General features: G+C 36.5%; 3 protein-coding genes across 7 annotated transcripts; all 3 read right to left on the minus strand.

Annotated features, from left to right (window-relative positions):
- Nucleotides 1–47: 47 nt before the first annotated feature.
- LOC127523221 (testis-expressed protein 47) lies at nucleotides 48–7,366 on the minus strand. 3 transcript variants are annotated; one of them, XM_051913686.1, is made up of 8 exons: nucleotides 7,032–7,366; nucleotides 4,835–4,907; nucleotides 4,605–4,708; nucleotides 3,821–3,885; nucleotides 3,367–3,577; nucleotides 2,970–3,126; nucleotides 682–736; nucleotides 48–122 (listed from the first exon to the last, which is right to left on the minus strand). In XM_051913686.1, the coding sequence occupies exons 1-7, from the start codon at nucleotides 7,131–7,133 to the stop codon at nucleotides 699–701; spliced, it is 750 nt and encodes a 249-aa protein (XP_051769646.1). In that variant the 5' UTR covers nucleotides 7,134–7,366; the 3' UTR covers nucleotides 48–122; nucleotides 682–698. The 3 variants fall into 3 exon arrangements, with proteins under 3 accessions (XP_051769646.1, XP_051769645.1, XP_051769647.1); XM_051913685.1 differs by lacking the exon at nucleotides 682–736; XM_051913687.1 differs by lacking the exons at nucleotides 682–736; nucleotides 7,032–7,366 and adding an exon at nucleotides 5,496–6,281.
- A 603-nt stretch (nucleotides 7,367–7,969) lies between these two features.
- Nucleotides 7,970–12,399, minus strand: LOC127523201 (tripartite motif-containing protein 16-like). Its single transcript, XM_051913648.1, has 6 exons — nucleotides 11,787–12,399; nucleotides 11,494–11,589; nucleotides 9,242–9,475; nucleotides 8,987–9,146; nucleotides 8,730–8,789; nucleotides 7,970–8,651 (listed from the first exon to the last, which is right to left on the minus strand). Exons 1-6 carry the CDS (start codon nucleotides 12,351–12,353, stop codon nucleotides 8,122–8,124), a joined length of 1,647 nt encoding a protein of 548 aa, XP_051769608.1. The 5' UTR covers nucleotides 12,354–12,399; the 3' UTR covers nucleotides 7,970–8,121.
- Nucleotides 12,400–14,076: 1,677 nt separating this feature from the next.
- LOC127523202 (cytochrome P450 4F3) lies at nucleotides 14,077–22,641 on the minus strand. Of its 3 annotated transcripts, none has more exons than XM_051913650.1 (13): nucleotides 22,497–22,641; nucleotides 22,142–22,340; nucleotides 19,952–20,096; nucleotides 19,711–19,764; nucleotides 18,954–19,081; nucleotides 17,831–17,952; nucleotides 17,466–17,754; nucleotides 16,669–16,735; nucleotides 16,465–16,594; nucleotides 14,915–15,048; nucleotides 14,747–14,811; nucleotides 14,567–14,649; nucleotides 14,077–14,486 (listed from the first exon to the last, which is right to left on the minus strand). In XM_051913650.1, the coding sequence occupies exons 2-13, from the start codon at nucleotides 22,328–22,330 to the stop codon at nucleotides 14,318–14,320; spliced, it is 1,575 nt and encodes a 524-aa protein (XP_051769610.1). In that variant the 5' UTR covers nucleotides 22,331–22,340; nucleotides 22,497–22,641; the 3' UTR covers nucleotides 14,077–14,317. The 3 variants fall into 3 exon arrangements, with proteins under 3 accessions (XP_051769610.1, XP_051769609.1, XP_051769611.1); XM_051913649.1 differs by having other exon boundaries at nucleotides 22,469–22,610; XM_051913651.1 differs by lacking the exons at nucleotides 22,142–22,340; nucleotides 22,497–22,641 and adding an exon at nucleotides 21,656–21,829.
- Nucleotides 22,642–24,888: the final 2,247 nt, after the last annotated feature.

Below are 24,888 nucleotides of genomic sequence, written 5' to 3' on the forward strand. Positions count from 1 at the left end.
CCTGAAAAGAAACTTTCTGAGGTAAAATGAGGTAACAAACACTCAGCTGTGAAAAAAATGTGTATTTATTAATAAAGTTGTTCAAACGATCTGAAGATGTTCCACTGCAGGCCACACAGATTCTGTCAAAATACACAAAAAATGACAACAATTATTGACATATGCATTGAAATGTTCATTAGTTATCTAGACGAAATGAGAACATATAAAGTCATGGGTTGATGGGAACATTCATGGAGTTAGTTGGAGGTCAGATGAGACTTTTGAAGAAAGACATGAGAATAAACAAGAATCAGAGTCATAAAACAATCAGAGTTTGGAGCTGAACGAGTCCTCGGGTATGCTTAACTTTGTCTCAGATGTTTCTCCTAAAACTGACCCGATCAGTTGATAGTTGTCAGGCTATAAAATTATTTAAAATTATTATAAGCTATAAACATTTTTAACGTTCAGAGAACATTCAGAAATAACGTGTTCATAACATTCTCTGAAGATATTTTTGTTAGCTGTCGATTACTGGGGTCTTTTTCTGAGGAGAAACCTCTGAGAGGTGGTTTGTGTTCTTTGGGTTGAAGCGGGAATAACATCCGTCGTTCCTCCGGCGGTTTAATCACATGCACACATGCAGTCTATATGGTCACATGATTGCATGCACTGAGAGGGTAAAACATGATGTCGTACCTCCCCTAAATCCAAACCTACACTGTGGTGGGACGAAAACTCCCGAAAACGTGTCCTTCAGATGATCAACAGATGACAAAACAACACATTCAGTAAACGGCAAACTTCAGTCAAACGTACTACAGAATAATCCCGACCATAATACTATTGCAGAAAAAACATCCTCAGTAATGATTATCACTGCTGTGAAGTATTTTTTTCTATATTACAACGTAAAAATTTTTGAAAGCTTGTTTCCACCACAGAATAAAAAAAAAGATTATTGCGACTTTTTATCTCACAGTTCTTGGGAGTTATAAAGTCACAATTGCATGATATAAAGTCGCAATTGTGACTTTTTTCTCGCAATTCTGACTTTTTTCTCACAATTCTGACTTTTTTCTCGCAATTCTGACTTTTTTCTCGCGATTCTGATTTTTTTCTCGCAATTGCAACTATTTTCTCACAATTGCAAATTTTCCTCCCAATTCTGATTTTTTTCTGACAAAATGCTACTTTTTCACATAATTGCAACTTTTTTCTCGTAATTGCGACTTTTTTCCTCGCAATTTTGACTTTTTCTTGCAATTCACTTTTTCCTCGCAATTCAGACTTTTTTCTCGCAATTCTGACTTTTTTCTCACAATAATTTTGACTTTTTTTCTCGCAATTGTGAGTTTATATCCTGCAGTTCTGACTTTATAACAATTCTGATTTTTTTCTCACAAAATGCTACTTTTTCACATAATTGCAACTTTTTTCTCGTAATTGCGACTTTTTTCCTCGCAATTTTGACTTTTTCTTGCAATTCACTTTTTCCTCGCAATTCAGACTTTTTTCTCGCAATTCTGACTTTTTTTCTCGTAATTGCAACTTTTTTCTCGCAATTCTGACTTTTTTCTCACAATAATTTTGACTTTTTTCTCGCAATTGTGAGTTTATATCCTGCAGTTCTGACTTTATAACAATTCTGATTTTTTTCTCACAAAATGCTACTTTTTCACATAATTGCGACTTTTTTTCTCATAATTGCGACTTTTTTTCTCATAATTGCAACTTTTTTCCTCGCAATTTTGACTTTTTCTCGCAATTCAGACTTTTTCCTTACAATTCTGACTTTTTTCTTGTAATTGTGACTTTTTTCCTCGCAATTTTGACTTTTTTTCTCACAATTCTGACTTTTTTCTCGCAATTGCAACTTTTTTTCACAATACTGACTTTTTCTCGCAATTCAGACTTTTTCCTCACAATTTTTCTTGTAATTGTGACTTTTTTCCTCGCAATTTTGACTTTTTCCGTTACAATTCAGACTTTTTTCTCACAATTCTGATTTTTTTTCTTGCAATTCTGACTTTTTTTCTCATAATTGCAACTTTTTTCTCGCAATTCTGACTTTTTTTTTCACAATAATTTTGACTTTTTTCTCACAATTGTGAGTTTATATCCTGCAGTTCTGACTTTTTCCTTACAATCTGACTTTCACATAATTGTGACTTTTTTCTCGTAATTGCGACTTTTTTCCTCACAATTTTGACTTTTTCTCGCAATTCAGACTTTTTTCTTGTAATTGTGACTTTTTTCCTTGCAATTTTGACTTTTTTTCTCACAATTCTGACTTTTTTCTCGCAATTGCAATTTTTTTTCGCAATACTGACTTTTTCTCGCAATTGTCATTTTTTCTTGCAATTCTGATTTTTTCTCGCAATTCTGACTTTTTCTCGCAATTGTCATTTTTTCTCGCAATACTGACTTTTTCTTGCAATTGCAAATTTTCCTCCCAATTCTGAATTTTTTCTTGCAAAATGCAACTTTTTCACATAATTGCAACTTTTTTTCTCGTAATTGCGACTTTTTTCCTCACAATTCAGACCTTTTTCTCACAATTCTGATTTTTTTTCTCACAATTCTGACTTTTTTTCTCATAATTGCAACTTTTTTCTTGCAATTCTGACTTTTTTCTCACAATAATTTTGACTTTTTTCTCGCAATTGTGAGTTTATATCCTGCAGTTCTGACTTTATAACTCGCATTTCTGACTTTTTTCCTTACAATTCTGACTTTTTTTCTTGCAATTCTGTGTTTACATCTAAATTTGCAATTGTGAGGAAAAGTCAGAATTGTGAGATAAAAAAGTTGCAATTACCTTTTTTATTTTTTCTATGGTGGAAACAACCTTCCATAATAAAATTCCATTTAAACCATAAATTAAAGACCTCGATGTATAAATCCTCTACATTTGAAATAATATACAGCTGGCGTGTGAATAATGTCACATTAGGAGCATTAAGCAGAATGTGATGATGTGTTACCAGAGTCCAGCAGCTGATGTAGAGGTGAATGATATGTGCTCAAGTAGCGCGCAGGGCTCAACAGCGCCTCCATCTGGACCAGACGACACACTGCGGCCTGAGGAGGAATCACATCTGCTGCGTCCTTCAGAACTTCATCTGGAATCACTTTAGATCCCTGTTCAAACACACAGATCTCCCTCCTGTGAGGCATTATCCACGTCTCTAACACTTCTTTAGAGTGTTGTGAGTGTTAAAATCATCTCAGGCTCGCCTATGTACATAATAACACACACTTAAGCTAATGCTTTGTTTACTGACAAGATCAGAAACAAAAGATCAGAAACATAAGTGAGAAATGACAGCAACCTCTGAGCAGCGCAATGGTTTAATGCACAACTGTATTTCTAACGTCTACCGTCATCTGTTCTGTCGCGTTGAAGAGGTGACGCCCGAGCCGCAGGACCTGACGGAGAGTTTCGTTCACTAGTTCCTCCGGGCTCTGGTCCTCTGAGACGACGGTCCGGCGGCCGTCAGACTCGCTCAACAGCTTGTAGTTCCACTGCTGGAAGAGTCTGCTGTGAAGGTCGTGGGACGCCAGCAGGATTCTGGGCTCCAGGATCAGGCCGCTGCGGGTCAGAGAGGGACTGTCAACTTCTGCAGCTCCGTTAGAGCAAATTAAAGGGACATAACAACATCTCTTCTCTGATGACGAGGACGGGGCAACCTGTCACTCACATGAGATCCACCAATAGCAAACCACAACCACGGACAAAATCAAGCCCCGCCCTACATTTGTTCATGTTCCAGAAGAATAGCAGATGTTCGGACACTGGCGTGTGTCTGTAACAGATGATCTGCGTTCGTCTCACCTGTGCAGGTTTTCCTCCATGTGTCGCAGGTCTTGCAGGACAGACAGCAGAGCTTCAGTGGAACACTAATGGATGAAAAACATCATGGATTTACATTTTATAATCACTGCTTCTGTTATATGAGGAGATGCGAGACGTTCCTGAACTATTCCAGATTTTGGGAATGTAATGCATTCAGCTAAAATGAAATTGCAAACCTGTAAGACTTTCTTTCTTCTGTGGAAAACAAACATTTAGATATTTTGCACGCTGAAAAACTTCAGCTGAAGATCATTTTTAGATCTAGACTGAGTTTGTTCACTGTGTGGAAAATATCAGCATTAAAGGTGCAGTAAGTGATTTCTGAGAAACGCTGTTGGACCGAGCGCCAAAACACACTTGTAGCCAATCAGCAGTAAGGGGCGTGTCCACTCGTGAGGGGGGAGGTGCCTGTGTCGCATAGTGTGTTGGTGAATTTGGGGGCGGAGCTATCAAGATAGGGGTGTGATTCTTCTGGGTTAGGGGTGTGTTTGTTTTGGTGATTTCAAACATCAACAGGTTTCTCAGAAATTGCTTACTGCATCTTTAAAATAAAAATGAATTAAAGATAGAAATAATGCTAATAAAAATGACAAAAGCACACATTAGATTTACTAAAACTTAAACTAGTTAATAACCTAAAATAGTTTTTTTTAAAAGATAGTTTCAAATGTCATTTCCAATAGTGAACATTCTCCTCTTGTGTTCCACAGTGTACAGAAGGCCATATGAAGATGAGTGTGAGTGAATGATGAAGGTGTCGCACCTCGATGACGTTCAGGACATGTTCAGGGTAGAGCAGCAGGACGCCGGTGACGTCTTCTCCCGGACGGCTCCTCTGAACACTGATGTTCAGCCTCTCGAAGTGATCTGAGACACAGAGGAAAACCTCAGAGAGTTTGACACTGACTGTCCTGTGATAATTCAGAAGCGTTCACACACTGACAGAATCTTTGGGAAATCTGAGATTGTTCATGTAATCAGATGCTCTCAAACCTCCCACCGTCGTCCGGTCTGCGAGTGCGCCAGAGAGACGGCCGACCACGATGAGCCGGTGTAACAGGAACTTCTGCTCGAGAGACACAGACAGGAAGTGATGAACTAAACCGTTTGACTGTGTTGTTCACGGGTTGCTGAGAGAGTTTGAGTTTATCAGTGAAAACTAACTGAAATAAAATCAAGTTGTACCCAACGGTTGGGTTAAATGTTTGATCAACCTGTGATGACTATAAATTACTGGCTTAAAATGAACCCAAAATAGGTTTGAAATTAAAAATCAGACACATAGAGGCAACAATAATAATCAAAAGGTGAACATTTATTAATAAGCAATTTAATAAATGTTTATTGTTTAATTATTATGCATTAAACTTATTAATAAATGTTAATTTCCAACCTATTTTGGTTTCATTTTAAGCAAGCAATTTTTAAACAATAATTGAGTTAAATAAATCTACCCAGCAGGTTGATCAAACATTTAACCCAATCTCTGGGTTTGTCCATTTTCAACCCAACTTGGGTTGTTTTTAACCCAGCATTTTTCGAGTGATCGACTCATGAACTCTGCAGTTCTCTCGTGAAGCTCAGTCTCTACTTCCGTTTAGATCTCTAAAACATCCATTAATGTCAGTGAAATCCTGTCATTCTCGTCACTGACCAGCTCGTTGTCCGGCCGTGTCCGTCTCCGGTGTGTCAGCCGGCGGTGGAACAGACTGCTGCCGTTCTCCTCCTTACTGGAGCTCTGCATGTCTCTGTCTCTCTGGATCTACTGCAGCCCTGCCTCTGTTTACCTGGCTCCTGGAGACGCCAGTTCTGCCCCTGGGGCAATTAAACCTGAATCATGACAATCCCAGACGGACCGGCAGCGTGTGCCTCTGATGCCCATCAGCCTGTTCCCGTTTATATACGACAGGCTGAGTGACCATGACTACAGCTGGACAAACTACAGCTCTTATTTCAATATGAAAGCATGTGTTTCTACAGCACTTTTCATCCTGAGGATTTCTAGAAAAGAAACTCCTTTAAAACATGTTTTTAAACTCTCAAAGTTTGTCCACCGCAGTACATGCAGAATTCCATTTCCCCCCTGAACCATCATAAAAATGTCATTTCCATCACATAAATTTTTTTTTAAAAAAAATCAGCATTTATTCTGTGATGGAAATGACATTTTAAGCACTAAAAAACCTCAGTGGTCTTACTAAGGCTCATTCCATGGCTAACATTAATGTTTGTAATATTTTCATAATTTATGCATAATTTGGCAAAATTAGAGCTTGATAAGAAATGATATTTTCCTATATTTTTCTTTTATTTCACTCTTTGTTTAGATAATCATATATATTTTTAAGATGTTTTTTATTAGATTGAAAGTTTAAATCTGGTATTTTAGTATATATATATATTATAGTTTTTATACATATTTTTATTAGATTTTTTAAAAATATTTTTAGTTTAAATTTTAGTAATTTTGTCTCTTCTGGCATTTTTATTACGTTTTATATATTTCTATATAACTTTAATTTATTTTTATTTCAGTTTTTAGTCATTTTACTTAAATTCAACTTAAACTGTAATTTATTTCAGTTTTATTTTATATTCAAGTTTTAATATTAATATTTAATCTAATATTTATATTAATTTTATTTAGTTACCAGTAATGCTGATCTGGGACAAGGATAAAATTAAAATCTATACTTAAACTCTGTAAAAAACTATTTTCATTTTTTTCTTTTGTCAAATCAACTTCAATAATTAACGTGTTTCAGACAACATCATATCTTGAGTTTCTGTTGATTAAATCAATCGCCTTCATTGTATTAACTCAAATTTTAAATTTCAATGAACTCAAAATTTTAAGGCAGCCAGGTAACTTACTTTTGTTTAAGTTAAATCAGCAATTCGTTTTTACAGTGAAGACATTTGAAAAGTATCATGGAATAAAGTCTCCAATCCAGAAAGTTCTTTCTAAATCTCTGAGTTTTGATACAAATCAACCCGTGGCACACAGAAGTCCTGCGTCTGAAGAAGCTCAGGGTTGAAGTGTGCACTGAAGTGTGCACTGAAGTGTGTACTAAAGTGTGCACTAATGCGCTGTGAGTGCAGGTGAGGGTGTTGTCGAGGTGTAACCCAGCAACCGTTCATGAGCAGAAATCTGACACGCTCCTCCAGAGAACAGAAGAACATCACAAACCTTCCTGCCAGTCCTGCGGTTCTCCATCAGCCGGCCGAACAGAGACACTCTGTCCTCCAGCGATGATCTGCCCAACTCTGCGTCCAGTTCCCGGGAAGCCATGAGTGGTGTGTGTGTTTGCACTGGTTGCTAAGCAACACCAGTGGAGGGGGCGGGACAGTCCTTTAGTTTACTTGTGAGGCACTTTGAAGGGAGAAGATTCGCGGCATCCATTTTGTAGTTGTAATGTTGTTCCAAAGAGATCTGCAAAAAGATGAAGTCCTATGTCCTTCTGAATCTCTCTTTTTGAAGGCATTTTAAGGGAATAGTGCTTAGGGATCTTCTAAATCAAACACACCTATATGTGTATATAAAGTCCATTTATGTAGGTTATGCAGTATATAGGTGTCATGAGAAACAAAAAATCAACCTAGTGTGTACAAACTTTATGTTTGCTGTCTTAACAAGAAGATCCCTTTAGAAGATCCCTAAGCACTATTCCCTTAAAATGCCTTCAAAAAGAGAGATTCAGAAGGACATAGGACTTCATTCACGTGTCAAAAACATTTATGACACATTTATGAGCTTTCTCTCTTTTTTCTATCTTGTTTCTATTTTCTGTTTCCCATTATCTGTACACTCTAAAAAAGGCTGGGTTAAAAACAACCCAAGTCGGGTTGAAAATGTACAAAAGTTTGGGTTTGCCCAACGTGGGCAGTTTTATTTAACTCAACTATTGTTTAAAAATTACTATACAAAAACTCAATCACTGGGTCAAAACAACCATTTTCAACACAACTTGGGTTGTTTTTAGCATTTTTAGAGTGTATACATAAGATAACGTACTCATTAAACAATTAAAAAAAAAAAAAAACCTACTCATGCTTTAACATGGATTAATTTTACACACAGAAAAGATACATTTCACATAATGAGAGATGATTAAACTTATTTAAATGTTCATATAACGTTTTTTAATGTCAATATAACTGGTGTCTATTTGAGTGCACAATATTCAGAATTGCACAGTGTATATGTAATAGAAATACAGATTTTCATCAAATTTATAATTGCTATACTTATATAAATTAAAATCTCAGTATTTATGACTTCAGACTTTGGGAGAAATTTGAATGGAGCCTAAAAACCCGAGCCTGAAACCAAACCCCGGATAGACAGGCTGAGTGAATGAGGTCTTGACTCTGTAAATGAGGCTCATAGTGTCAGAGATGTTGTAGAAGGACAGAGTTCCTGCACCGTGATCCAGATACACTCCTACTCGAGATGAGCTGGGAGTTTTTAACCCTTTGGTCTCAGTGTTATCATGCCAGAAAGTGTATTGAGAAGATGTGCAGCACAGACACCAGGACTGATCATTGCGTCCAAATCCACATTCAGTTCCAGGACCTTTAGTGACAATGCTCTTGTATGAAACGGCAATGATGACTGTGCCGTTACACTCCACCTCCCAGTACCAGCAGCCTGTCAAACCCTCTTTATTTAAGACCTGCCACCAACTATCAAACCTCTCTGGGTGATCAGGATTCGACTGTACCACGCCCCACGTCAGCTTGGTGTTTCCTTCCGAAAAATGGAGATTGTTATGAGCTGTTTTGAGATCCAGCGTCAGTTTACAGGAATCTGCACGGGAGAAAAACAGACTGTTATCTCTTCTGAGTTGCACAATATGGCACTTTAAGAAGAAAAAAATTGATTTACACTCCAAAAATTCTTCTCGGTTCTTGGGGTGAAGAGGCTTGAAAATCTGAACTTTCTGAACTGTGGAGACAGAAATGCAGAAAAAGATTTCAAAGTCAACAGCTTTCTCGATCATTTCAAATCTCTGCAATGTGATGTCATTTTGAGTGAAAAGGGATATTAAATAAAAGTAAAAGTTCTGTGATTGTAATGTCTTGTGTGACGAAGAGCATCGGAAGAGCATTTTGATCCAAACTGTGTCAGTGTGGTCCCCTCACCTTCCTCAGATAACTGTATGCGGTTCTCTTCGAGAAAATCCATCATTTTGTCTTTTCTGTCAGAGATAGATTTCCTCACTTGTCCAAATAAGCCGCGACAACTCATATTAACTCTGGGTGAATTTTCACACCTTCGAGGATTTGAGAGAGATCTAATACTCTGGTGAAAGGCACAACAAAACACAGGATGCGTTAATGTTAATATCAGACCCATTTAAAAGCATTAATCTACAGGAAGGAGGACGTTAAAGGAACCTGGAGGAACAGGAAGTCGTCTTCAGAACTTAGAAGCATCTGAATGTTTGCATCTCTCTGTTGAAGCTCAGAAAGCTCCTGCTGCAGCTGCTCTTGAACTCTCTCAGCCTGACTCACGGCCGTCTCCTCCTGAGCTCTGATCAGATGGATTATCTCACTGCATTGGGCCTTAATGAAGTCTGTCAGCTCAGTGCTGGCTTTCTCCATGTCACCCACTGCTTCCTGGGCAGAGCGCTAGCAAACACAAGGGATTCGGTGATTTGGTGAGAGTGTCCTGCCTTAAAGGGTTAGTTCACCCAAAAATGAAACTTCTGTCATTAATTACTCACCCTCATGTCGTTCCACACCCGTAAGACCTTCGTTCATCTTCAGAACACAAATTAAGATATTTTGGATGAAATCCGATGGCTCAGTGAGGCCTGCATAGCCAGCAATGACATTTCCTCTCTCAAGATCCATTAATGTACTAAAAACATATTTAAATCAGTTCATGTGAGTACAGTGGTTCAATATTAACATTATAAAGCGACGAGAATATTTTTGTTGCACCAAAAAAACAAAATAAAGACTTTTTAACAATATCTAGTGATGTCTGATTTCAAAACACTGCTTCAGGAAGCTTCGGAGCTTTACGAATCGAATCAACGGTTCGAAGTGCCAAAGTCACGTGATTTCAGCAGTTTGGCCGTTTGATACGTGATCCGAATCACTGATTCGACACAAAAGATTCGTAACGCTCCGAAGTTTTGAAATCGGCCATCACTAGATATTGTTAAAAAGTTGTTATTTTGTTTTTTTGGGCGCACAAAAAATATTCTCATCACTTTATAATATTAATATTGAACCACTGTACTCACATGAACTGATTTAAATATGTTTTTAGTACATTAATGGATCTTGAGAGAGGAAATGTCATTGCTGGCTATGCAGGCCTCACTGAGCCATCAGATTTCATCAAAAATATCTTAGTTTGTGTTCTGAAGATGAACGAAGGTCTTACGGGTGTGGAACAGCATGAGGGTGAGTAATTAATGACAGGGGTGAACTAACCCTTTAATGAATGATTCATAAGATCAACATAAAAAGGCTTTGGTGTTTTACTTGTTTAATTTTAGGGCTTTTCACACTGTGCTTAACCTCGAGTTATTGTCATTTTAAACTCTTTTGACCCCGGGTAAAGGAACATTTTACACTAATTTATGTTGCCTTCACGTGCTATCGGAAATGTCCTACTTCCTACTTTGTGATTATGATCTGTATGATCTGTAACAGCTTGTAAAAGTGCTTTGTTCAAGATATTTAGCATCCCATTCAGTGACAATAATATAAACATCAATACAGGCTATTTTCGCTGTGTATAAAACATACATGCTGGGTTAAAAACAATCCAAGTTGCGTTGAAAATGGACAAAGTGGTTGGGTTAAATGTTTGACCAACGTGCTGGCAGTTTTATTTAACCCAACTATTGTTTAAAAATGACTATATGTCTGGCTTAAAATGAACCCAAAATAGGTTGGAAATTAAAAATCAGACACATAATTACAACAAAAATAATCAAAAGGTGAACATTTATTAATAAGTTATTTACTAAATGTTTATTGTTTAATTGTTCATTTGTTAAACATTTTAATAAATGTTAATTTTCAAACTACTGGGTTCATTTTATGCAAGCAATACATTTTTTTAAACAATAGTTGAGTTAAATAAAAGTACATGGCAGGTTAGGCAAACATTTCACCCAACTACTGGGTCAAAACAACCCAGTTGCTGGTTTTGTCCAGATGCGTCGGCGCTGCGCAGACCAATCGGTGTATGACATTGAAGTACCATGAGAGCGATTGGAGAGCAGACGACTCCTTTTTTTTTTTTTTTTTTTTTTTGGCAAAATGAAGGTTTAATGGCAAACATGTTGAAGATTAGCTGAACGGCTGTTGATTCCTTTAATGATAGAAACTGTTTTTCCACAAAAGCTGTTTGTGAAGCCTCTCCTCCATTGACATCCATTCAAAAAACAAAACAAAAACAGCACTCATGTCCCACCCACTTTTTAAAACAAAGTTACACCACTATAATCCTACTCCATTCCTGAACTTAACCTTACTAACCATTAATAAGCCGTAAATTAAGAGTTTATTGAGGCAAAAGTCGTAGTTAATAGTGAATGTGTTCCCCATACCAAAGTGTTACTGAATTTTCTTTTAAAATAATGTTCATTTTATGTAGGCATTGAACAGTATTGCCCAAAACTCACCCTGATCGTCTCCACTGATCTTGTGAGCTCCGTTAACTCGCTCTCTCGTCTCTTAATTCTCTTTTTCGAGTTACTTTGCATCTCCTCAATCTCTTTCTGTGGACAAACATAGAAAATCAGCTAATGCCTAATGATGTGTGGATGAAATTCAGACAGAATGAATGAAATTCATATTTATGTGTGATACACATACATGCTTGCATGCATGTTTATTATTGTGAAGCTGCTTTGAAACACTCTGTAATAAGCTGAAATGAAACTTTCTCATTTGATTCCTGATAGACTGCATTTACCTGTTTCGTTTGTCTCTCAGTGGCAGCTGACACAACCTCGTGCCCTCTGTGTTCCTCCAGAACACAAAGCAAACACGCAAACTCTTCATCTGTCTGACAGTAAACTTCCAGCGGTTTCTTGTGAGTAGAACAGATCATCTCCTTGATCGCACAGGAAGCCGTGACTAATTTATGGCCCTCATATGCCTCAGACACACAGTGAGGCTTCAGGTGTAGCTCACAGAAAGACACCACACACACCAAGCAAGATTTCACAGCTTTGTACTTTCTCCCTGTGCAGACATCACACGGCACATCATCGAGCTCAGCGTAACAGAGAGTGGCTTCAGGCATCATATTCTTTAGTTTCTCTGCCAGATCTGCCAGCATTGTGTTTTTCATGAGAGCAGGTCTTGGACTGAAGGTCTGTCTGCACTGGGGGCAGCTGTAGGTTCCCTTCTGATCCTCATGATCCCAGCAGCCTGTAATGCAGCTCATACAGTAACTGTGTCCACAGGGAATGGTCACGGGATCCCTGGGCATATCCAGACAGACTGGACAGCAGAGCGCGAGAGCAGCCTCCGCCATCTCACTGTGCAAACAAAGTCCTTTCAGTTTCGGTTTCAGTTAAAGATGAGCATGTGACTTCCTTGTTCTGGGTTTTATGGAATGGGAGGGAGTCCGAAAATGTGTACAACGAAGTACATTTACTTACACTTTTGGAGTATCTGTACTTTACCTGAGTATTGTTTTTTCTGGAAACTTGTGACTTTAACTTCACTACATTGAAAGACAAATATCAAAAACTATAGATATAGAAAGACGCGCAATATGGCGGAAAACGTCCCGCGTTCTACCGCTGATTGACAGTCATTGCGTCACTGCAGCTGCTGTTAGAATCTCCGGTTCCCATAGAAACCTGAGACTCGCGCTCATTAAGACTGCACATGCGCATTGGCTTGTCTAGCCTGAAAAATGAGCTTTTTGCTATTTAAGTATAAGACAGTTCGTGTCAGATTTGGTTGCTGATTTGAAATATGTTATTTAATTGTGAGTTCGGCAAGCAGTCTTTGAGATTTCAGGATTCCCCCATTCAAACTGATAGGACTTGGTCTTGGATGCCCGAAATAGCTGCCGGGAGGCGTTGCAAAATGGCCGCCGAGTGAACAGACTTGCCTTGAATGGGACTTTGCAAATTTCGTACTTTTCACTCCACTACATTTCTATCAAGGTCCTCGAGTAGAAAGTCCACCAGAAAACAAACAAAAATCCATGTTTTTGGCGGGGTTCCTCTGGTAAAATTAGCTAAATATCATGTTATTTGGTATTTGATAATTATCACATGAGTACTGGGATAAAACTTTACATTTCCCATATAAACACTGATGTCTATGATCAAAATAAAACATTTGAAAGTTAAAGGGTTAGTTCACCCAAAAATGAAAATAATGTATTTTATTACTCACCCTCATGTCGTTCCACACCCGTAAGACCTTTGTAACACAAATTAAGATATTTTTGAAGAAATCCGATGGCTCAGTGAGGCCTTTATTGCCAGCAAGACAATTTACACTTTCAGTGCCCAAAAGTAACAAAAGATCACAAGAACAAGAGAAAACAAAATATTTGAGGCAGTGTTTTGAAATTGCCCATCACTAGATATTGTTGAAAAGTCATTTTTTTGGCGCACAAAGATCTCGTCGCTTTATAATATTAAGGTTGAACGACTGCAGTCACATGACTTTTAAATATGTTTTTAGTAGCTTTCTGAGCATTGAAAGTGTTAATTAACTTGCTGTCTTGCTGTATATCAGATTTCATCAAAAATATCTTAATTTATTCTAAAGATGAATGAAGGTCTTACGGGTGTGGAACGACATGAGGATGAGTAATTAATGACATTATTTTCATTTTTGGGTGAACTAACACTTTAACTTGACGCTTCAAATAACGATTGTACTAAATACATTGTTTCTCCACCGGGTGGCGACAAGTGACTGTTAAAAATGTATTTGTCATTGAATCATTCATTCAAGACATTCGTTCAAAAAATATATTCTGTACTTTTACTTAAGTAAAAATCTGTCTTTACAACTTTCACTTGTAATGGAGTAATATTTGACCAGCAGTATCTGTACTTTCACTCAAGTAATAGAGTTGTGTACTCACACACAAATCTATGTGTGTTTATATTTTAGAACACAAGGCACATAACTTCAGAAAATCATGCTGTGCAAACTATTCATTTGAATTTTGTTAAAGCAAACAACAGCAACACAAACAGGATTAGGTATTTAAAGAGATTAGAATATTCACTGAAATATATTTTAATTATATTTCCATCTTTTTAATATTTAAAAAAGCAAAATTGGCTATGCAACAAAGTTTTTAAATTTTCAATCAAAGCATAATAAGTTTACGCAGTTAGAGCAGTATATGTTACAAAACAGTTGGTTTGCAATTCAACAGTTCCCCTTTAAAACTTTGAACCAATAATAAATTATTAAAAAATATCACAGTAAGCATTGTAAGGGGATGTGCTTCAGCGCTGGTCACTCGCTGAGCCTCTCGACGTTCAGAATCAGGCCTCCTTCTGCTCTCAGCACCAGCTGATAGAGACGCCGCACCGGTTTGGGTCCCGGCAGAATCCTGAACCTGGACAGAGTCTGAGCGACAACCACCTTTATCTCTGCCATGGCGAAGTTCTGCCCAATGCAGTTCCTGCAGAAACAGAAGAGCAAGAGCATGAACACCATGAGGTTTTTTCTTTGTGTTTCTTTGTGTTTTAATAAGGAACGCACCTGGGTCCTGCTGAGAAAGGAATGAAAGCGTGAGGAGAGCGTCCGTGTGAGTTCTCCGGGTCGAAGCGCATGGGGTCGAACACCTGCACAGAGACCCGATGATTTCATGAGATCTGTGCGTCTCAACTTAGGTTAAGATTGAGTCACGGACAGCAGGAAAAAATTAACATTTCGACTCACCTCTGGGTCGGTCCAGATCTCAGGGTTACGGTGGACACCATAAATACTAATCAAACAGAGGCATCCTGCAGACACACACATGCCTCAATGTGAAACTTATTCCCCCATGATGCAATGCTGCAGCAGTGTGTGTGTGTGTGTGTGTGTGTGTGTGTGTGCTGCCGTTACCCTGAGGAATGACACAGTCTCCTGGCGTCTTCATGTTCTGTGAGTAGTATCGTGTCAGCGCCAGAACAGGCGAGTGAAGCCGCAGACTCTCCTTGATGCACATGGTGGTGAACGGCAGCTGACTCAGATCCTCCCTACAGCCAATCACAGCGCAGAATCACAGTCAGCCATATATGTGTTCAGTGTTACTATTTGCATCTAGTTATAATCTCAGAAATAAGTATGGTTATTTTGAATTTTTAATATTTTTTTTGTTAAAAAAAAAAAAAAATATATATATATATATATATATATATATATAATTTTTTTTTTTTTTTTACAAAAAAAAAAAAAAACGAAATGCAAAACAACCATATTTATTTCTGAGATTATAACTGGATACATTTAAAAATTATGTATTATTAGATTATTTTATGGGTTTATTTAACATTTAGTTTTGGGTTTAAATAAAAACTGAAAAAAATTAATAAATAAATAAATAATATAGAAATATTAAAAACAAAAAAAAAACTAATAAAACATTAAAAAATAAATAAAATACTAATAAATATCTATAAAATATAAAATATAATATAGATGATGTGCTACATTTGACCTGACCTTCATTTGAACTGAATAAAATGATTTTTCACATATATATAATAGTCAAATAATAAATTATTTTAAATGCATCTGGTTATAATCTCAGAAATAAATATGGTTATTTTGAATATTCAATACATTTTTTTATTATATTATTATTATTTATTATTATTATTATTTTTTTGTTTTTTTTAATTAAAAAAAAATGAAAATGCAAAATAACCATATTTATTTCTGAGATTATAACTGGATGCATTTAAAAATTATGTATTATTAGATTATTTCATGGGTTTATGTAACATTTAGTTTAAGATTGAAATGAAAACTGAAATAAAAAAAAAAAAATAAAAAAAAAAAATATATATATATATATAGACATTTTAAAAAACAAAAACTAATAAAAATGACAAAAACAAAATTACTAAAATAAAAAAATTAACATTAAAAAATAACTAATTAAAAATATTAATAAAAACTATAAAAGTATATGAATTAATGATACTAGGATATATATATATATATATATTTTTTTTTTTTTAATACACGTTGTTTTATTGTTTTATATAAACTGCATTTTAAAGCTTAAATTTATTAAACAATTTTATACATGTCTATTTATTTTTCAATTAAAAAATGATTTATTCACTTGTTTTCTTTTAACTACATTTTAAAACATTAAATAAGTAAATATGCATATAAATGTCCATTTAAAGAAGTGATTCGCAATGTCCATTTTTGTGTTTGAATTATTACATTGAAAACTGATTCCTTGATTTTGTTTTTAAGTGTCGTCCATATGATGCCACTCACTGAATTAAACAAGTCATGTGACAACAACACTGTATCATACCACTATTTATGTTTATGTCTTGCAGAATGCATACTTGAAGCATACTGCATACTGTTTCACATCCTATTTTTTTTAAAATGTTCAGCATCAGCTGTTCATCTAAACGAGCTGCACTGACCAGCTGATGTCTTGTGTCTCTCCGTCCCGCAGCAGCGACATGACCTCAGCACGACAGCGCTCCTGATGATCCTGATGCATGGCCAGATTGTAGAAGATCCAGGAGAGGGCGCTGGCGGTGGTGTCGTGACCTGATGCAGACGGCAGTGATGCGCTCATCATCCAAACCAACAGCAAACCAATGAACATGTGAACACTGACTCACCTGCAAACATGAACATATCTGCGTGTGCCTTGATCTCCTCGTCCGTGAGTCCCTCGCCATTCTCATCCTGAACAGAAAAACTCATTAAATATAATACTTCCTTTAGTTTGGGATAAATACCGACCAAAAGATTGGAATAAATAAGATTTTTTAATGTTTTTGAAAGAAGTCTCACGAAAGCTGCATTTATTTGATCAAAAATACAGTAAAAAATGTGATATATTATTTTAATGTAAATCAGCTGTTTTCTATGTGAATATATAGTAAAGTGTAATTTATTCCTGTGATCAAAGCTGAATTTTCAGTCTTCAGTGTCACATGATCCTTCAGAAATCATTCTAATATGATGATTTGCTGCTCAAGAAACATTTATTATTATTATCAATGTTGAAAACAGTTCATATGTTTGTTTATTCATCATATGCTTTTATTCATCAAGAAACATTAAATTGATCAAAAGTGACAGTAAAGACATTTATAATGTTACAAAAGATTCTATTTCAAATAAATGCTGTTCTTTTGAACCTTCTATTCTATTTCTTTACTCCTGAAAAACAAAAATTAAAAATGTTTCTTGAGTAGCAAATCAGCATATTTGAATGATTTCATCACGTCAACAAACCTTGATGTTGGCTTGAGAAAGCCTAACCTGAAAGTTCAGTTATTGTAAAAGCTTGAAATGAGCTTTAGTGAGTTTAGATTAGAACTTCTGAGAGTTGAAAATCAAATAAATGCAATAAATGCATTAAAAAATTGTAATGATTCCGTAGTGTTGTATGTTGTTAAAAACAACTTGCTTTTGACAGAAGCAGTAAATCGATGAGGTCCGTGTCCTTCTTCTTGTATCCTCCTGTGTATTCCAGGTTTTTCGTGTTGCTCTTCCCGGATTCCTGCTGTTTGAGTTGGGAACGCCGTTCTTGAACAATTTTAGCAGTGAAGCTGTGTACGATGTCGCAACCCTTGCGAAAGCGCCGTCCCTGTTCGGAGCGCCAGTACAGCCAGTCCCAGTGATACGGAAGGTAATGCTGTCTCTGAACGAGCAGTTTAGACAGATCCAGGATAGCTGTGATGTATTCACTGGGTTCCCTGCGAGACACGAGACAGACACTATGACCGTGCTCTGCTGTACGTGTGTATGACGTACGTATGAACACACACTCACCCCTGACTGTGACTGTCACAGCTGAAGGTGCATTTGAGCAGACTGTCCAGAGTCATGGAGCTCATGTGCTCAAACATGTCCAGGCTGTTCTGTCCTTCGGCCAGCAGGCGGCGCCATTTAGTCTGAAATAAAACATAAACACATGCAACCACAGAAGGAACCAGCAGTTATACAGTTCCTCACATATCAGTACAATCTTCCGCTGTGAAACAACAACTGATGAGATCGCACTTAAAACAGGAAGAATACAAGCGTACATCTCACAAAAACATGATCACTTTCACTGTCAAATCTGAAGAAAGAAGAAATTATATTTCACCTAAAGCTTATTTTAGGAACATTAAAACACATTCATGGGAATTTGGGGGGAAATTGTTGTTAAAATAATGTCACAATCAGGGTTATTATTGTTAACTAATACAACAAAAAAAATTAAACTGAAATAAAATATTAAATATTATTTTAATTCTATTATATTTAATTTAACACATTTTATTTCTGTTTAGTTTAAGTAGTAAAATAACTAAAAAAAAAACAATAAAAATAACAAAAACATCAAAATAACTAAAATAACAAATTAAAAATATTAATGAAGCTATAATTAATTATACTTCAATGGCACAATCTTAATGACCATAAAAAATAGATTTCTTGGTTGTGCTTTCGTAAGATTCACCCTCTTTTACTTCCCTTTTTACCAGATGAATATCTTTGGGCCTGCTGATTTCACAGAATAAGATTAAGATTAAGCCAAGATTAGTTCAATAAGCAGCTTTTATAAACAACATTACTGGTGTGCATCTTGAGACAAAAGAATGGCACTGACATATTTTAAGATATATGCTGCTGGTTAAAACAGCTCAAACGTGCATTTCAGTCTGGCACGAGATTAAGCCCTATCTGTGCAGGCCTTCATGCTTCAGCCGGCAGATGATCTGATGAGATACACGCAGTTAGCGTGTCTGAGCTCAAACGCTGTGAGACGTGCTTAAAATCTTGCAAACATCACCAGATACTAATCTGTCATCATCATCTGCGACTTTGCAGCGTTTCTGTTGGTAAAACAGCTTCAGTTTTGGTGTGAAAGTTTAGACCTTGTAAAATGTGTGCGTGTTTGACGTACGTGCATGATGTTGGTGGACTGGTTAAAAATGTGAACGTATTTTTTGAGGATGTCGAAGTGGAACGCTGGAGTTAGGAGTCGGCGGTGGCGTGACCATTCCTGACCGTTCTGGAGCAGAAGACAGTGACCTGTGACAAACACAGGAAGAGCTTTAGACGGCTGTGAACACACTGGCATTCAGAAGTTTGTTTTTTTTATAATGTTTTAAAAGAAGCAATGAAAATGAAATGTTTCTTAAGCAGCAAATCAGCATATTTGAATGATTTCATCATGTCAACAAACCTTGATGTTGGCTTGAGAAAGCCTAACCTGAAAGTTCAGTTATTGTAAAAGCTTAGATGAGCTTCAGTGAGTTTAGATTAGAACTTCTGAGAGTTTCTGCTCAAGAAACATTTGATTATTATCAGTGTTAAAAACAGCTTCATATTTTGGTGGAAACCGTGATTCTTTGATGAACAGAAAGTTCAAAAGAACAGCATTTATTTGAAACAGAATCTTTTGTAACATTATAAATGTCTTTACTGTCACTTTTGATCAATTTAATGCATCCTCGATGAATAAAAGTATGAACTGAATCAATGATTCGATGAAGCATCAGTGAAAACATGAACAGATGTAATGAAGTTTTCTTGACACAAATGAAAACTTTAACCTTCTTCAAAATCGCCACCTTTAGTCTAGATTGGGAAAGAGAGAACGTGAATTGGGACATTTCACATTTCGTGTGTGTGTGTGTGTGTGTGAGGACATCACTTACCCAACCAGGGTTTCATGAACCCATAAAAGATCCTGTCTTTGAAAGTAATGTTAGCTGCCAGAACAAACATAAAGAGTTTAATGTTATTACACACTTCTGGGAAAATTCACTTATTAGGTTCCATTTCAGACTATTTTAGAATACAGCAATGGCAATTTAAGGGGAAAATGTGATTGTCTGTGTTCATGATTTATGGTGTTTAATTTGCGGTGTGTTTTCCAGACAGACGTGCATGTCTTACCCGAGGCGGTCAGAAGTGACTTGATGTAGTCTGGGTGGAAGAGACGGACCATGTTATAGAAGGGACCCAGATACCAGGCACAGGAGTGGACGTACCTCCTGACCAAATCATCAATGGCCTGCAGTCCCGCTTCATTATGGCCCATCTGAAACACACAGCAGCTCGTTTAGTGGAGGAAAATCTTCCGCTGAAGGCACAAACATTATAATTACGGCTCCTGTGGCTTTAACACTCGACATGATGTGTGAAGTGTGTGTTTTATGTTCTGCTCCTGCGGAGGAACCACACTAAAGAGATTCTGACTTTGAAGTTTACACTATAAAGCAGGGGTTTTCAAACTGGGGTCCGGGGAAAAGTTTAAAGAAAAACTGCGTAAAAAATAAATTAAATAAAAAAAAACACAAGTTGGACGCGCCAAATCCACTACTTCGGACCAGGTTTCTGAGAGTTTTTGTGAAGTATGGCCTTTATCACGTCATAAAGGGCGGAATTCCTTGTATAGGAACTTCTCCCTGATAAGCGCACACATCACACAGAGTGCGGGATACGGAAGACGAGAGATTTTTCAACAATGGCTGTGTCCCAATTCAGGGGCTGCACCCTTTGAAGGCTGCACACATCATCGAGGCAGTGTCATTTAAGAAAAATAAGCGTTAGATTGCAACGTAAGAAAGAAATGACAGTGTTTTACACCTCACAATGAATATCAGTCAATTTTATTACGGTTATTTTTCTTAAATAAGACATCCTTGATGAAGTATGCAGCCTTTAAATGAGACCTCCGAAGGACGCAGCCTCCGAAATGAGCCGCAGCTCCTGTAAACAAAGGAGTGTGTTTTTGGTTGTGAGGGAAAGATTAGCTTTTTCAGCTTCCCAAACAACCCAGTGTTAAGGGAACAGAGGATGAAGTTTGTTTTTCCGGGACAGCAACGGAGTTGTGCACGTATGTTTGTTTGATCCGGGGATTTTGGTGATGAATGTTTTGTAAACAAGTCCCAGTTCGGTGCTGGATTTGCAGATCGCGGGCAGAGAGTAAAGCTGGATCGGATGTCTGTGTTTTGTTAGCAATCGGCGCACAAGTGCATAAAATGTAAACGCTTTTGTTCCCTTTTTATTTATAATGATGTCACAGCTAGCAGACGATCTCTGCGCAGAAGCTGCGCGCGCTCGTGACTCTTTAGCTCCGCCCACAGCACTGACGGCAGACACGCCTCCAGGAGCTCTGCTTTTTTCGGAAAGACTCCGTACAGCGTATCTATCTTTTATAAATATGATAAAACTAAAGACTTTTCTGAGATATGAAGGATGCAATATTACTCTATATGTACTCAAGATTAACATGAGATTGGCAGAAACTGTGTGTGTTAATAAATAAGAAATGTATTAACATAATATAAATGTAAATAAATAAATACATTTGATAAAAATAAATAAGAAATGTATTAAAGTAATGTAAATTCAAATAAATAAATGAATTTGAATATATGCACAGTGTATGCTGCAGGAACAGTAAGAGTATTCAGGTAGAATGACCACGCCCCCTCAGAACATGTGACCACGCCCCCAAAACAACAAGATGCAAATAGGCCTGTGGTCAGCAAAGGTCTGTGAGGAAAACCGTTCTGAAAAACCGTTGATGGATCCTCAAATTAGAAACAAACAACAAACCACGAGCTCTGACATGTTAGAAAATGTTTTAAATACCTGCTCTAGTTCCTGGAACAGATGAATTATTAGTTTCATTCAAAAGCTGATCAACTGAGCTCGGATGTCATTTCAACAGAACACGTTTTTCTGCTTTGCGTGCCAAATATATTACATTTCTAACGACACGTGCTGAGTTGTACAACTTTATAGCAATGCAACATCACTGTGTGACTGTCTTTCTTTCCTCTTTTCAAACGACATGTTCCTGTTGTTCTCAATTGAGAAATGGCATTTCCTCCGCGGACTGATTGTACTGATGCAGCAACAGCTTCTGGTTCAAACCTCTACAGCACTATCATGAAGATCTCTCAATCCTTTTCAAACGCAAAACCCAAAAACAGCTGCTGTAACAGTATGAAAATGCATGGCTAAATATGTCAAAAATGCACAAACTTCAGATGTTCATGTGTAATAAATGTGTGGTACATTTTGATATTTTTATCATATCGATGTGTATATAAATACAGACGCAGGTAAACTCACTAGTCCCATGTGTCCCATCAGCCAGTTTCGCTGCGGCGGCTGGTTGAAGCACCTCAGCGCGTGCCGTTTGACGGCGAGACGCGCCGCGAGCGCGCACAGGAGCGCAGCCGCGGAGAGCGCGAGGATCCCGGACACCGAGCAGCTGTGGAGCAGCGCGCGCAGAACCCCGATCAGAGACGTCGAACCCATCCTCCAGAACCTGAGGAGAAAAACATTTACTGTCCAAAGTTTATAACCACATGTGCGCGCCAGTCAGAAACTGAGTTGAAATCATATACGGACAGTGACGCATTCTCACGCTAAAAACGCTTTAAACACACTACATACTCTTTAAACTGTCGCTTTAGCACAACACCTTTATGATGAGCAGCTGAAGCGTCTCCAGACAAATGAGGTTCTGCAGTTCCGGGTCCTGATCATCATCACACACACTGTCCAACTGCGACAGGATTAATGCACGTGACTGAAGGTTTATATTTTGGTCATCAAGGTACAGAACAGAATTTATAGTAAACATAGAACAGAATTGTCCTGTGTATAAATATTAATATTGATAATATTAATTTATTGAAAATTATATGTTTGTATTTGAATCCAATACAGACTCGAATGTTCATATTCATGACATTAATCAAAGTGGTTCATGTTACAGTGTGTTTTTACGCGTTTGTTTTGAACAGGTATTTAGTTTTATATAAATCCTACCGGCAGATGGCGCTGAGTTACAGCATAATAACAACAACCGATTCTGAGCAAATCAATCAATCAATCAATCAATCAATCAATCAATCTATATCTATCTATCTATCTATCTATCTATCTATCTATATCATTCTTTCTATCTATCTATCTATCTATTTATTGTTCTATCGTACTTTCTATCTATCTATCTTTCTTTCTATCTGTCGTTCTATCTATCATACTTTCTATCTGTCTATTGTTCTTTCTTTGTCTTTCTATCGTTCTTTCTATCTATTGTTCTTTCTATCTATTGTTTTCTTTCTATCGTTCTATCTATCTTTCTTTTTTCTTTCTATCTATCTATTGTTCTATCTTTCTATCATTCTTTCTATCTATCGTTCTTTCTTTCTATCGTTCTATCCATCTATTGTTCTATCTTTCTATCTATGTATTGTTCTTTCTTTCTTTTTCTTTCTTTCTATCATTCTATCGTTATATCTATTGTTCTATCATTCTTTCTTTTTCTAGTTCTATCTATTGTTCTATCTTTCTATCCATCTATTGTTCTATCTATCGTTCTTTCTTTTTTTCTATTGTTCTTTCTTTCTTTCTATCTATCATTCTTTCTATCCATCTATTGTTCTTTCTTTCTATCATTCTATCGTTCTTTCTATCTATTGTTTTCTTTCTATCGTTCTATCCATCTATTGTTCTATCTTTCTATCTATCTATCGTTCTTTCATTCTATCGTTCTTTCTATCTATTGTTCTTTCTTTCTTTCTATCGTTCTATCTTTCTATCTATCTATCGTTCTTTCTTTTTCTTTCTTTCTATCGTTCTTTCTTTCTTGTTCTTTCTTTCTATCGTTCTATCGTTGTTTCTATCTATTGTTCTATCTTTCTATCCATCTATTGTTCTTTCTTTCTATCTATCATTCTTTCTTTCTTTTTCTTTTGTTCTTTCTTTCTATCTATCTATCATTCTTTCTATCCATCTATTGTTCTATCTATCGTTCTTTCTTTCTTTCTATCTATCTATTGTTCTCTTTCTTTCTATCTATCGTTCTTTCTTTCTTTTTCTTTTGTTCTTTCTTTCTATCTATCATTCTTTCTATCCATCTATTGTTCTATCTTTCGTTCTTTCTTTCTTTCTATCTATCTATTGTTCTCTTTCTATCTATCATTCTTTTTCTTTTGTTCTTTCTTTCTATCTATCTATCATTCTTTCTATCCATCTATTGTTCTATCTATCGTTCTTTCTTTCTATCTATCTATCTATTGTTCTCTTTCTTTCTATCTATCGTTCTTTCTTTTTCTTTTGTTCTTTCTTTCTATCCATCTATTGTTCTATCTTTCGTTCTTTCTTTCTATCTATCTATCTATCTATCTATCTATCTATCCATCTATTGTTCTCTTTCTTTCTATCGTTCTTTCTTTCTTTTGGTCTTTCTTTCTATTGTTCTCTTTCTTTCTTTCTATCTATCATTCTTTCTATCCATCTATTGTTCTATCTTTCGTTCTTTCTTTCTTTCTATCTATCTATTGTTCTCTTTCTTTCTATCTTTCTTTCTTTCTTTTTCTTTTGTTCTTTCTTTCTATCTATCATTCTTTCTATCCATCTATTGTTCTATCTTTCGTTCTTTCTTTCTATCTATCTATCCATCTATTGTTCTCTTTCTATCTATCGTTCTTTCTTTCTTTTTCTTTCTATCTATCATTCTTTCTATCCATCTATTGTTCTATCTTTCGTTCTTTCTTTCTATCTATCTATCCATCTATTGTTCTCTTTCTTTCTATCATTCTTTCTTTCTTTCTTTTTCTTTTGTTCTTTCTCTCTATCTATCATTCTTTCTATCCATCTATTGTTCTATCTTTCTTTCTTTCTATCTATCTATCCATCTTTCTATCGTTCTTTCTTTCTTTCTTTCTTTCTATCTATCTATCTATCTGTATGCTGACAGCAGATTGTGAACTACATTTCCCATGATGCCTCGCTGTGCGCGTGAAAGTCTCTCAGCAGTGGAATGTTTGGAATGTGTTTCCTGTGTTTGGCATCATGAGCGCGAG

Source organism: Ctenopharyngodon idella, chromosome 12, assembly GCF_019924925.1.
Source record: "Ctenopharyngodon idella isolate HZGC_01 chromosome 12, HZGC01, whole genome shotgun sequence".
NCBI classification, from domain to species: Eukaryota; Metazoa; Chordata; class Actinopteri; order Cypriniformes; family Xenocyprididae; genus Ctenopharyngodon; species Ctenopharyngodon idella.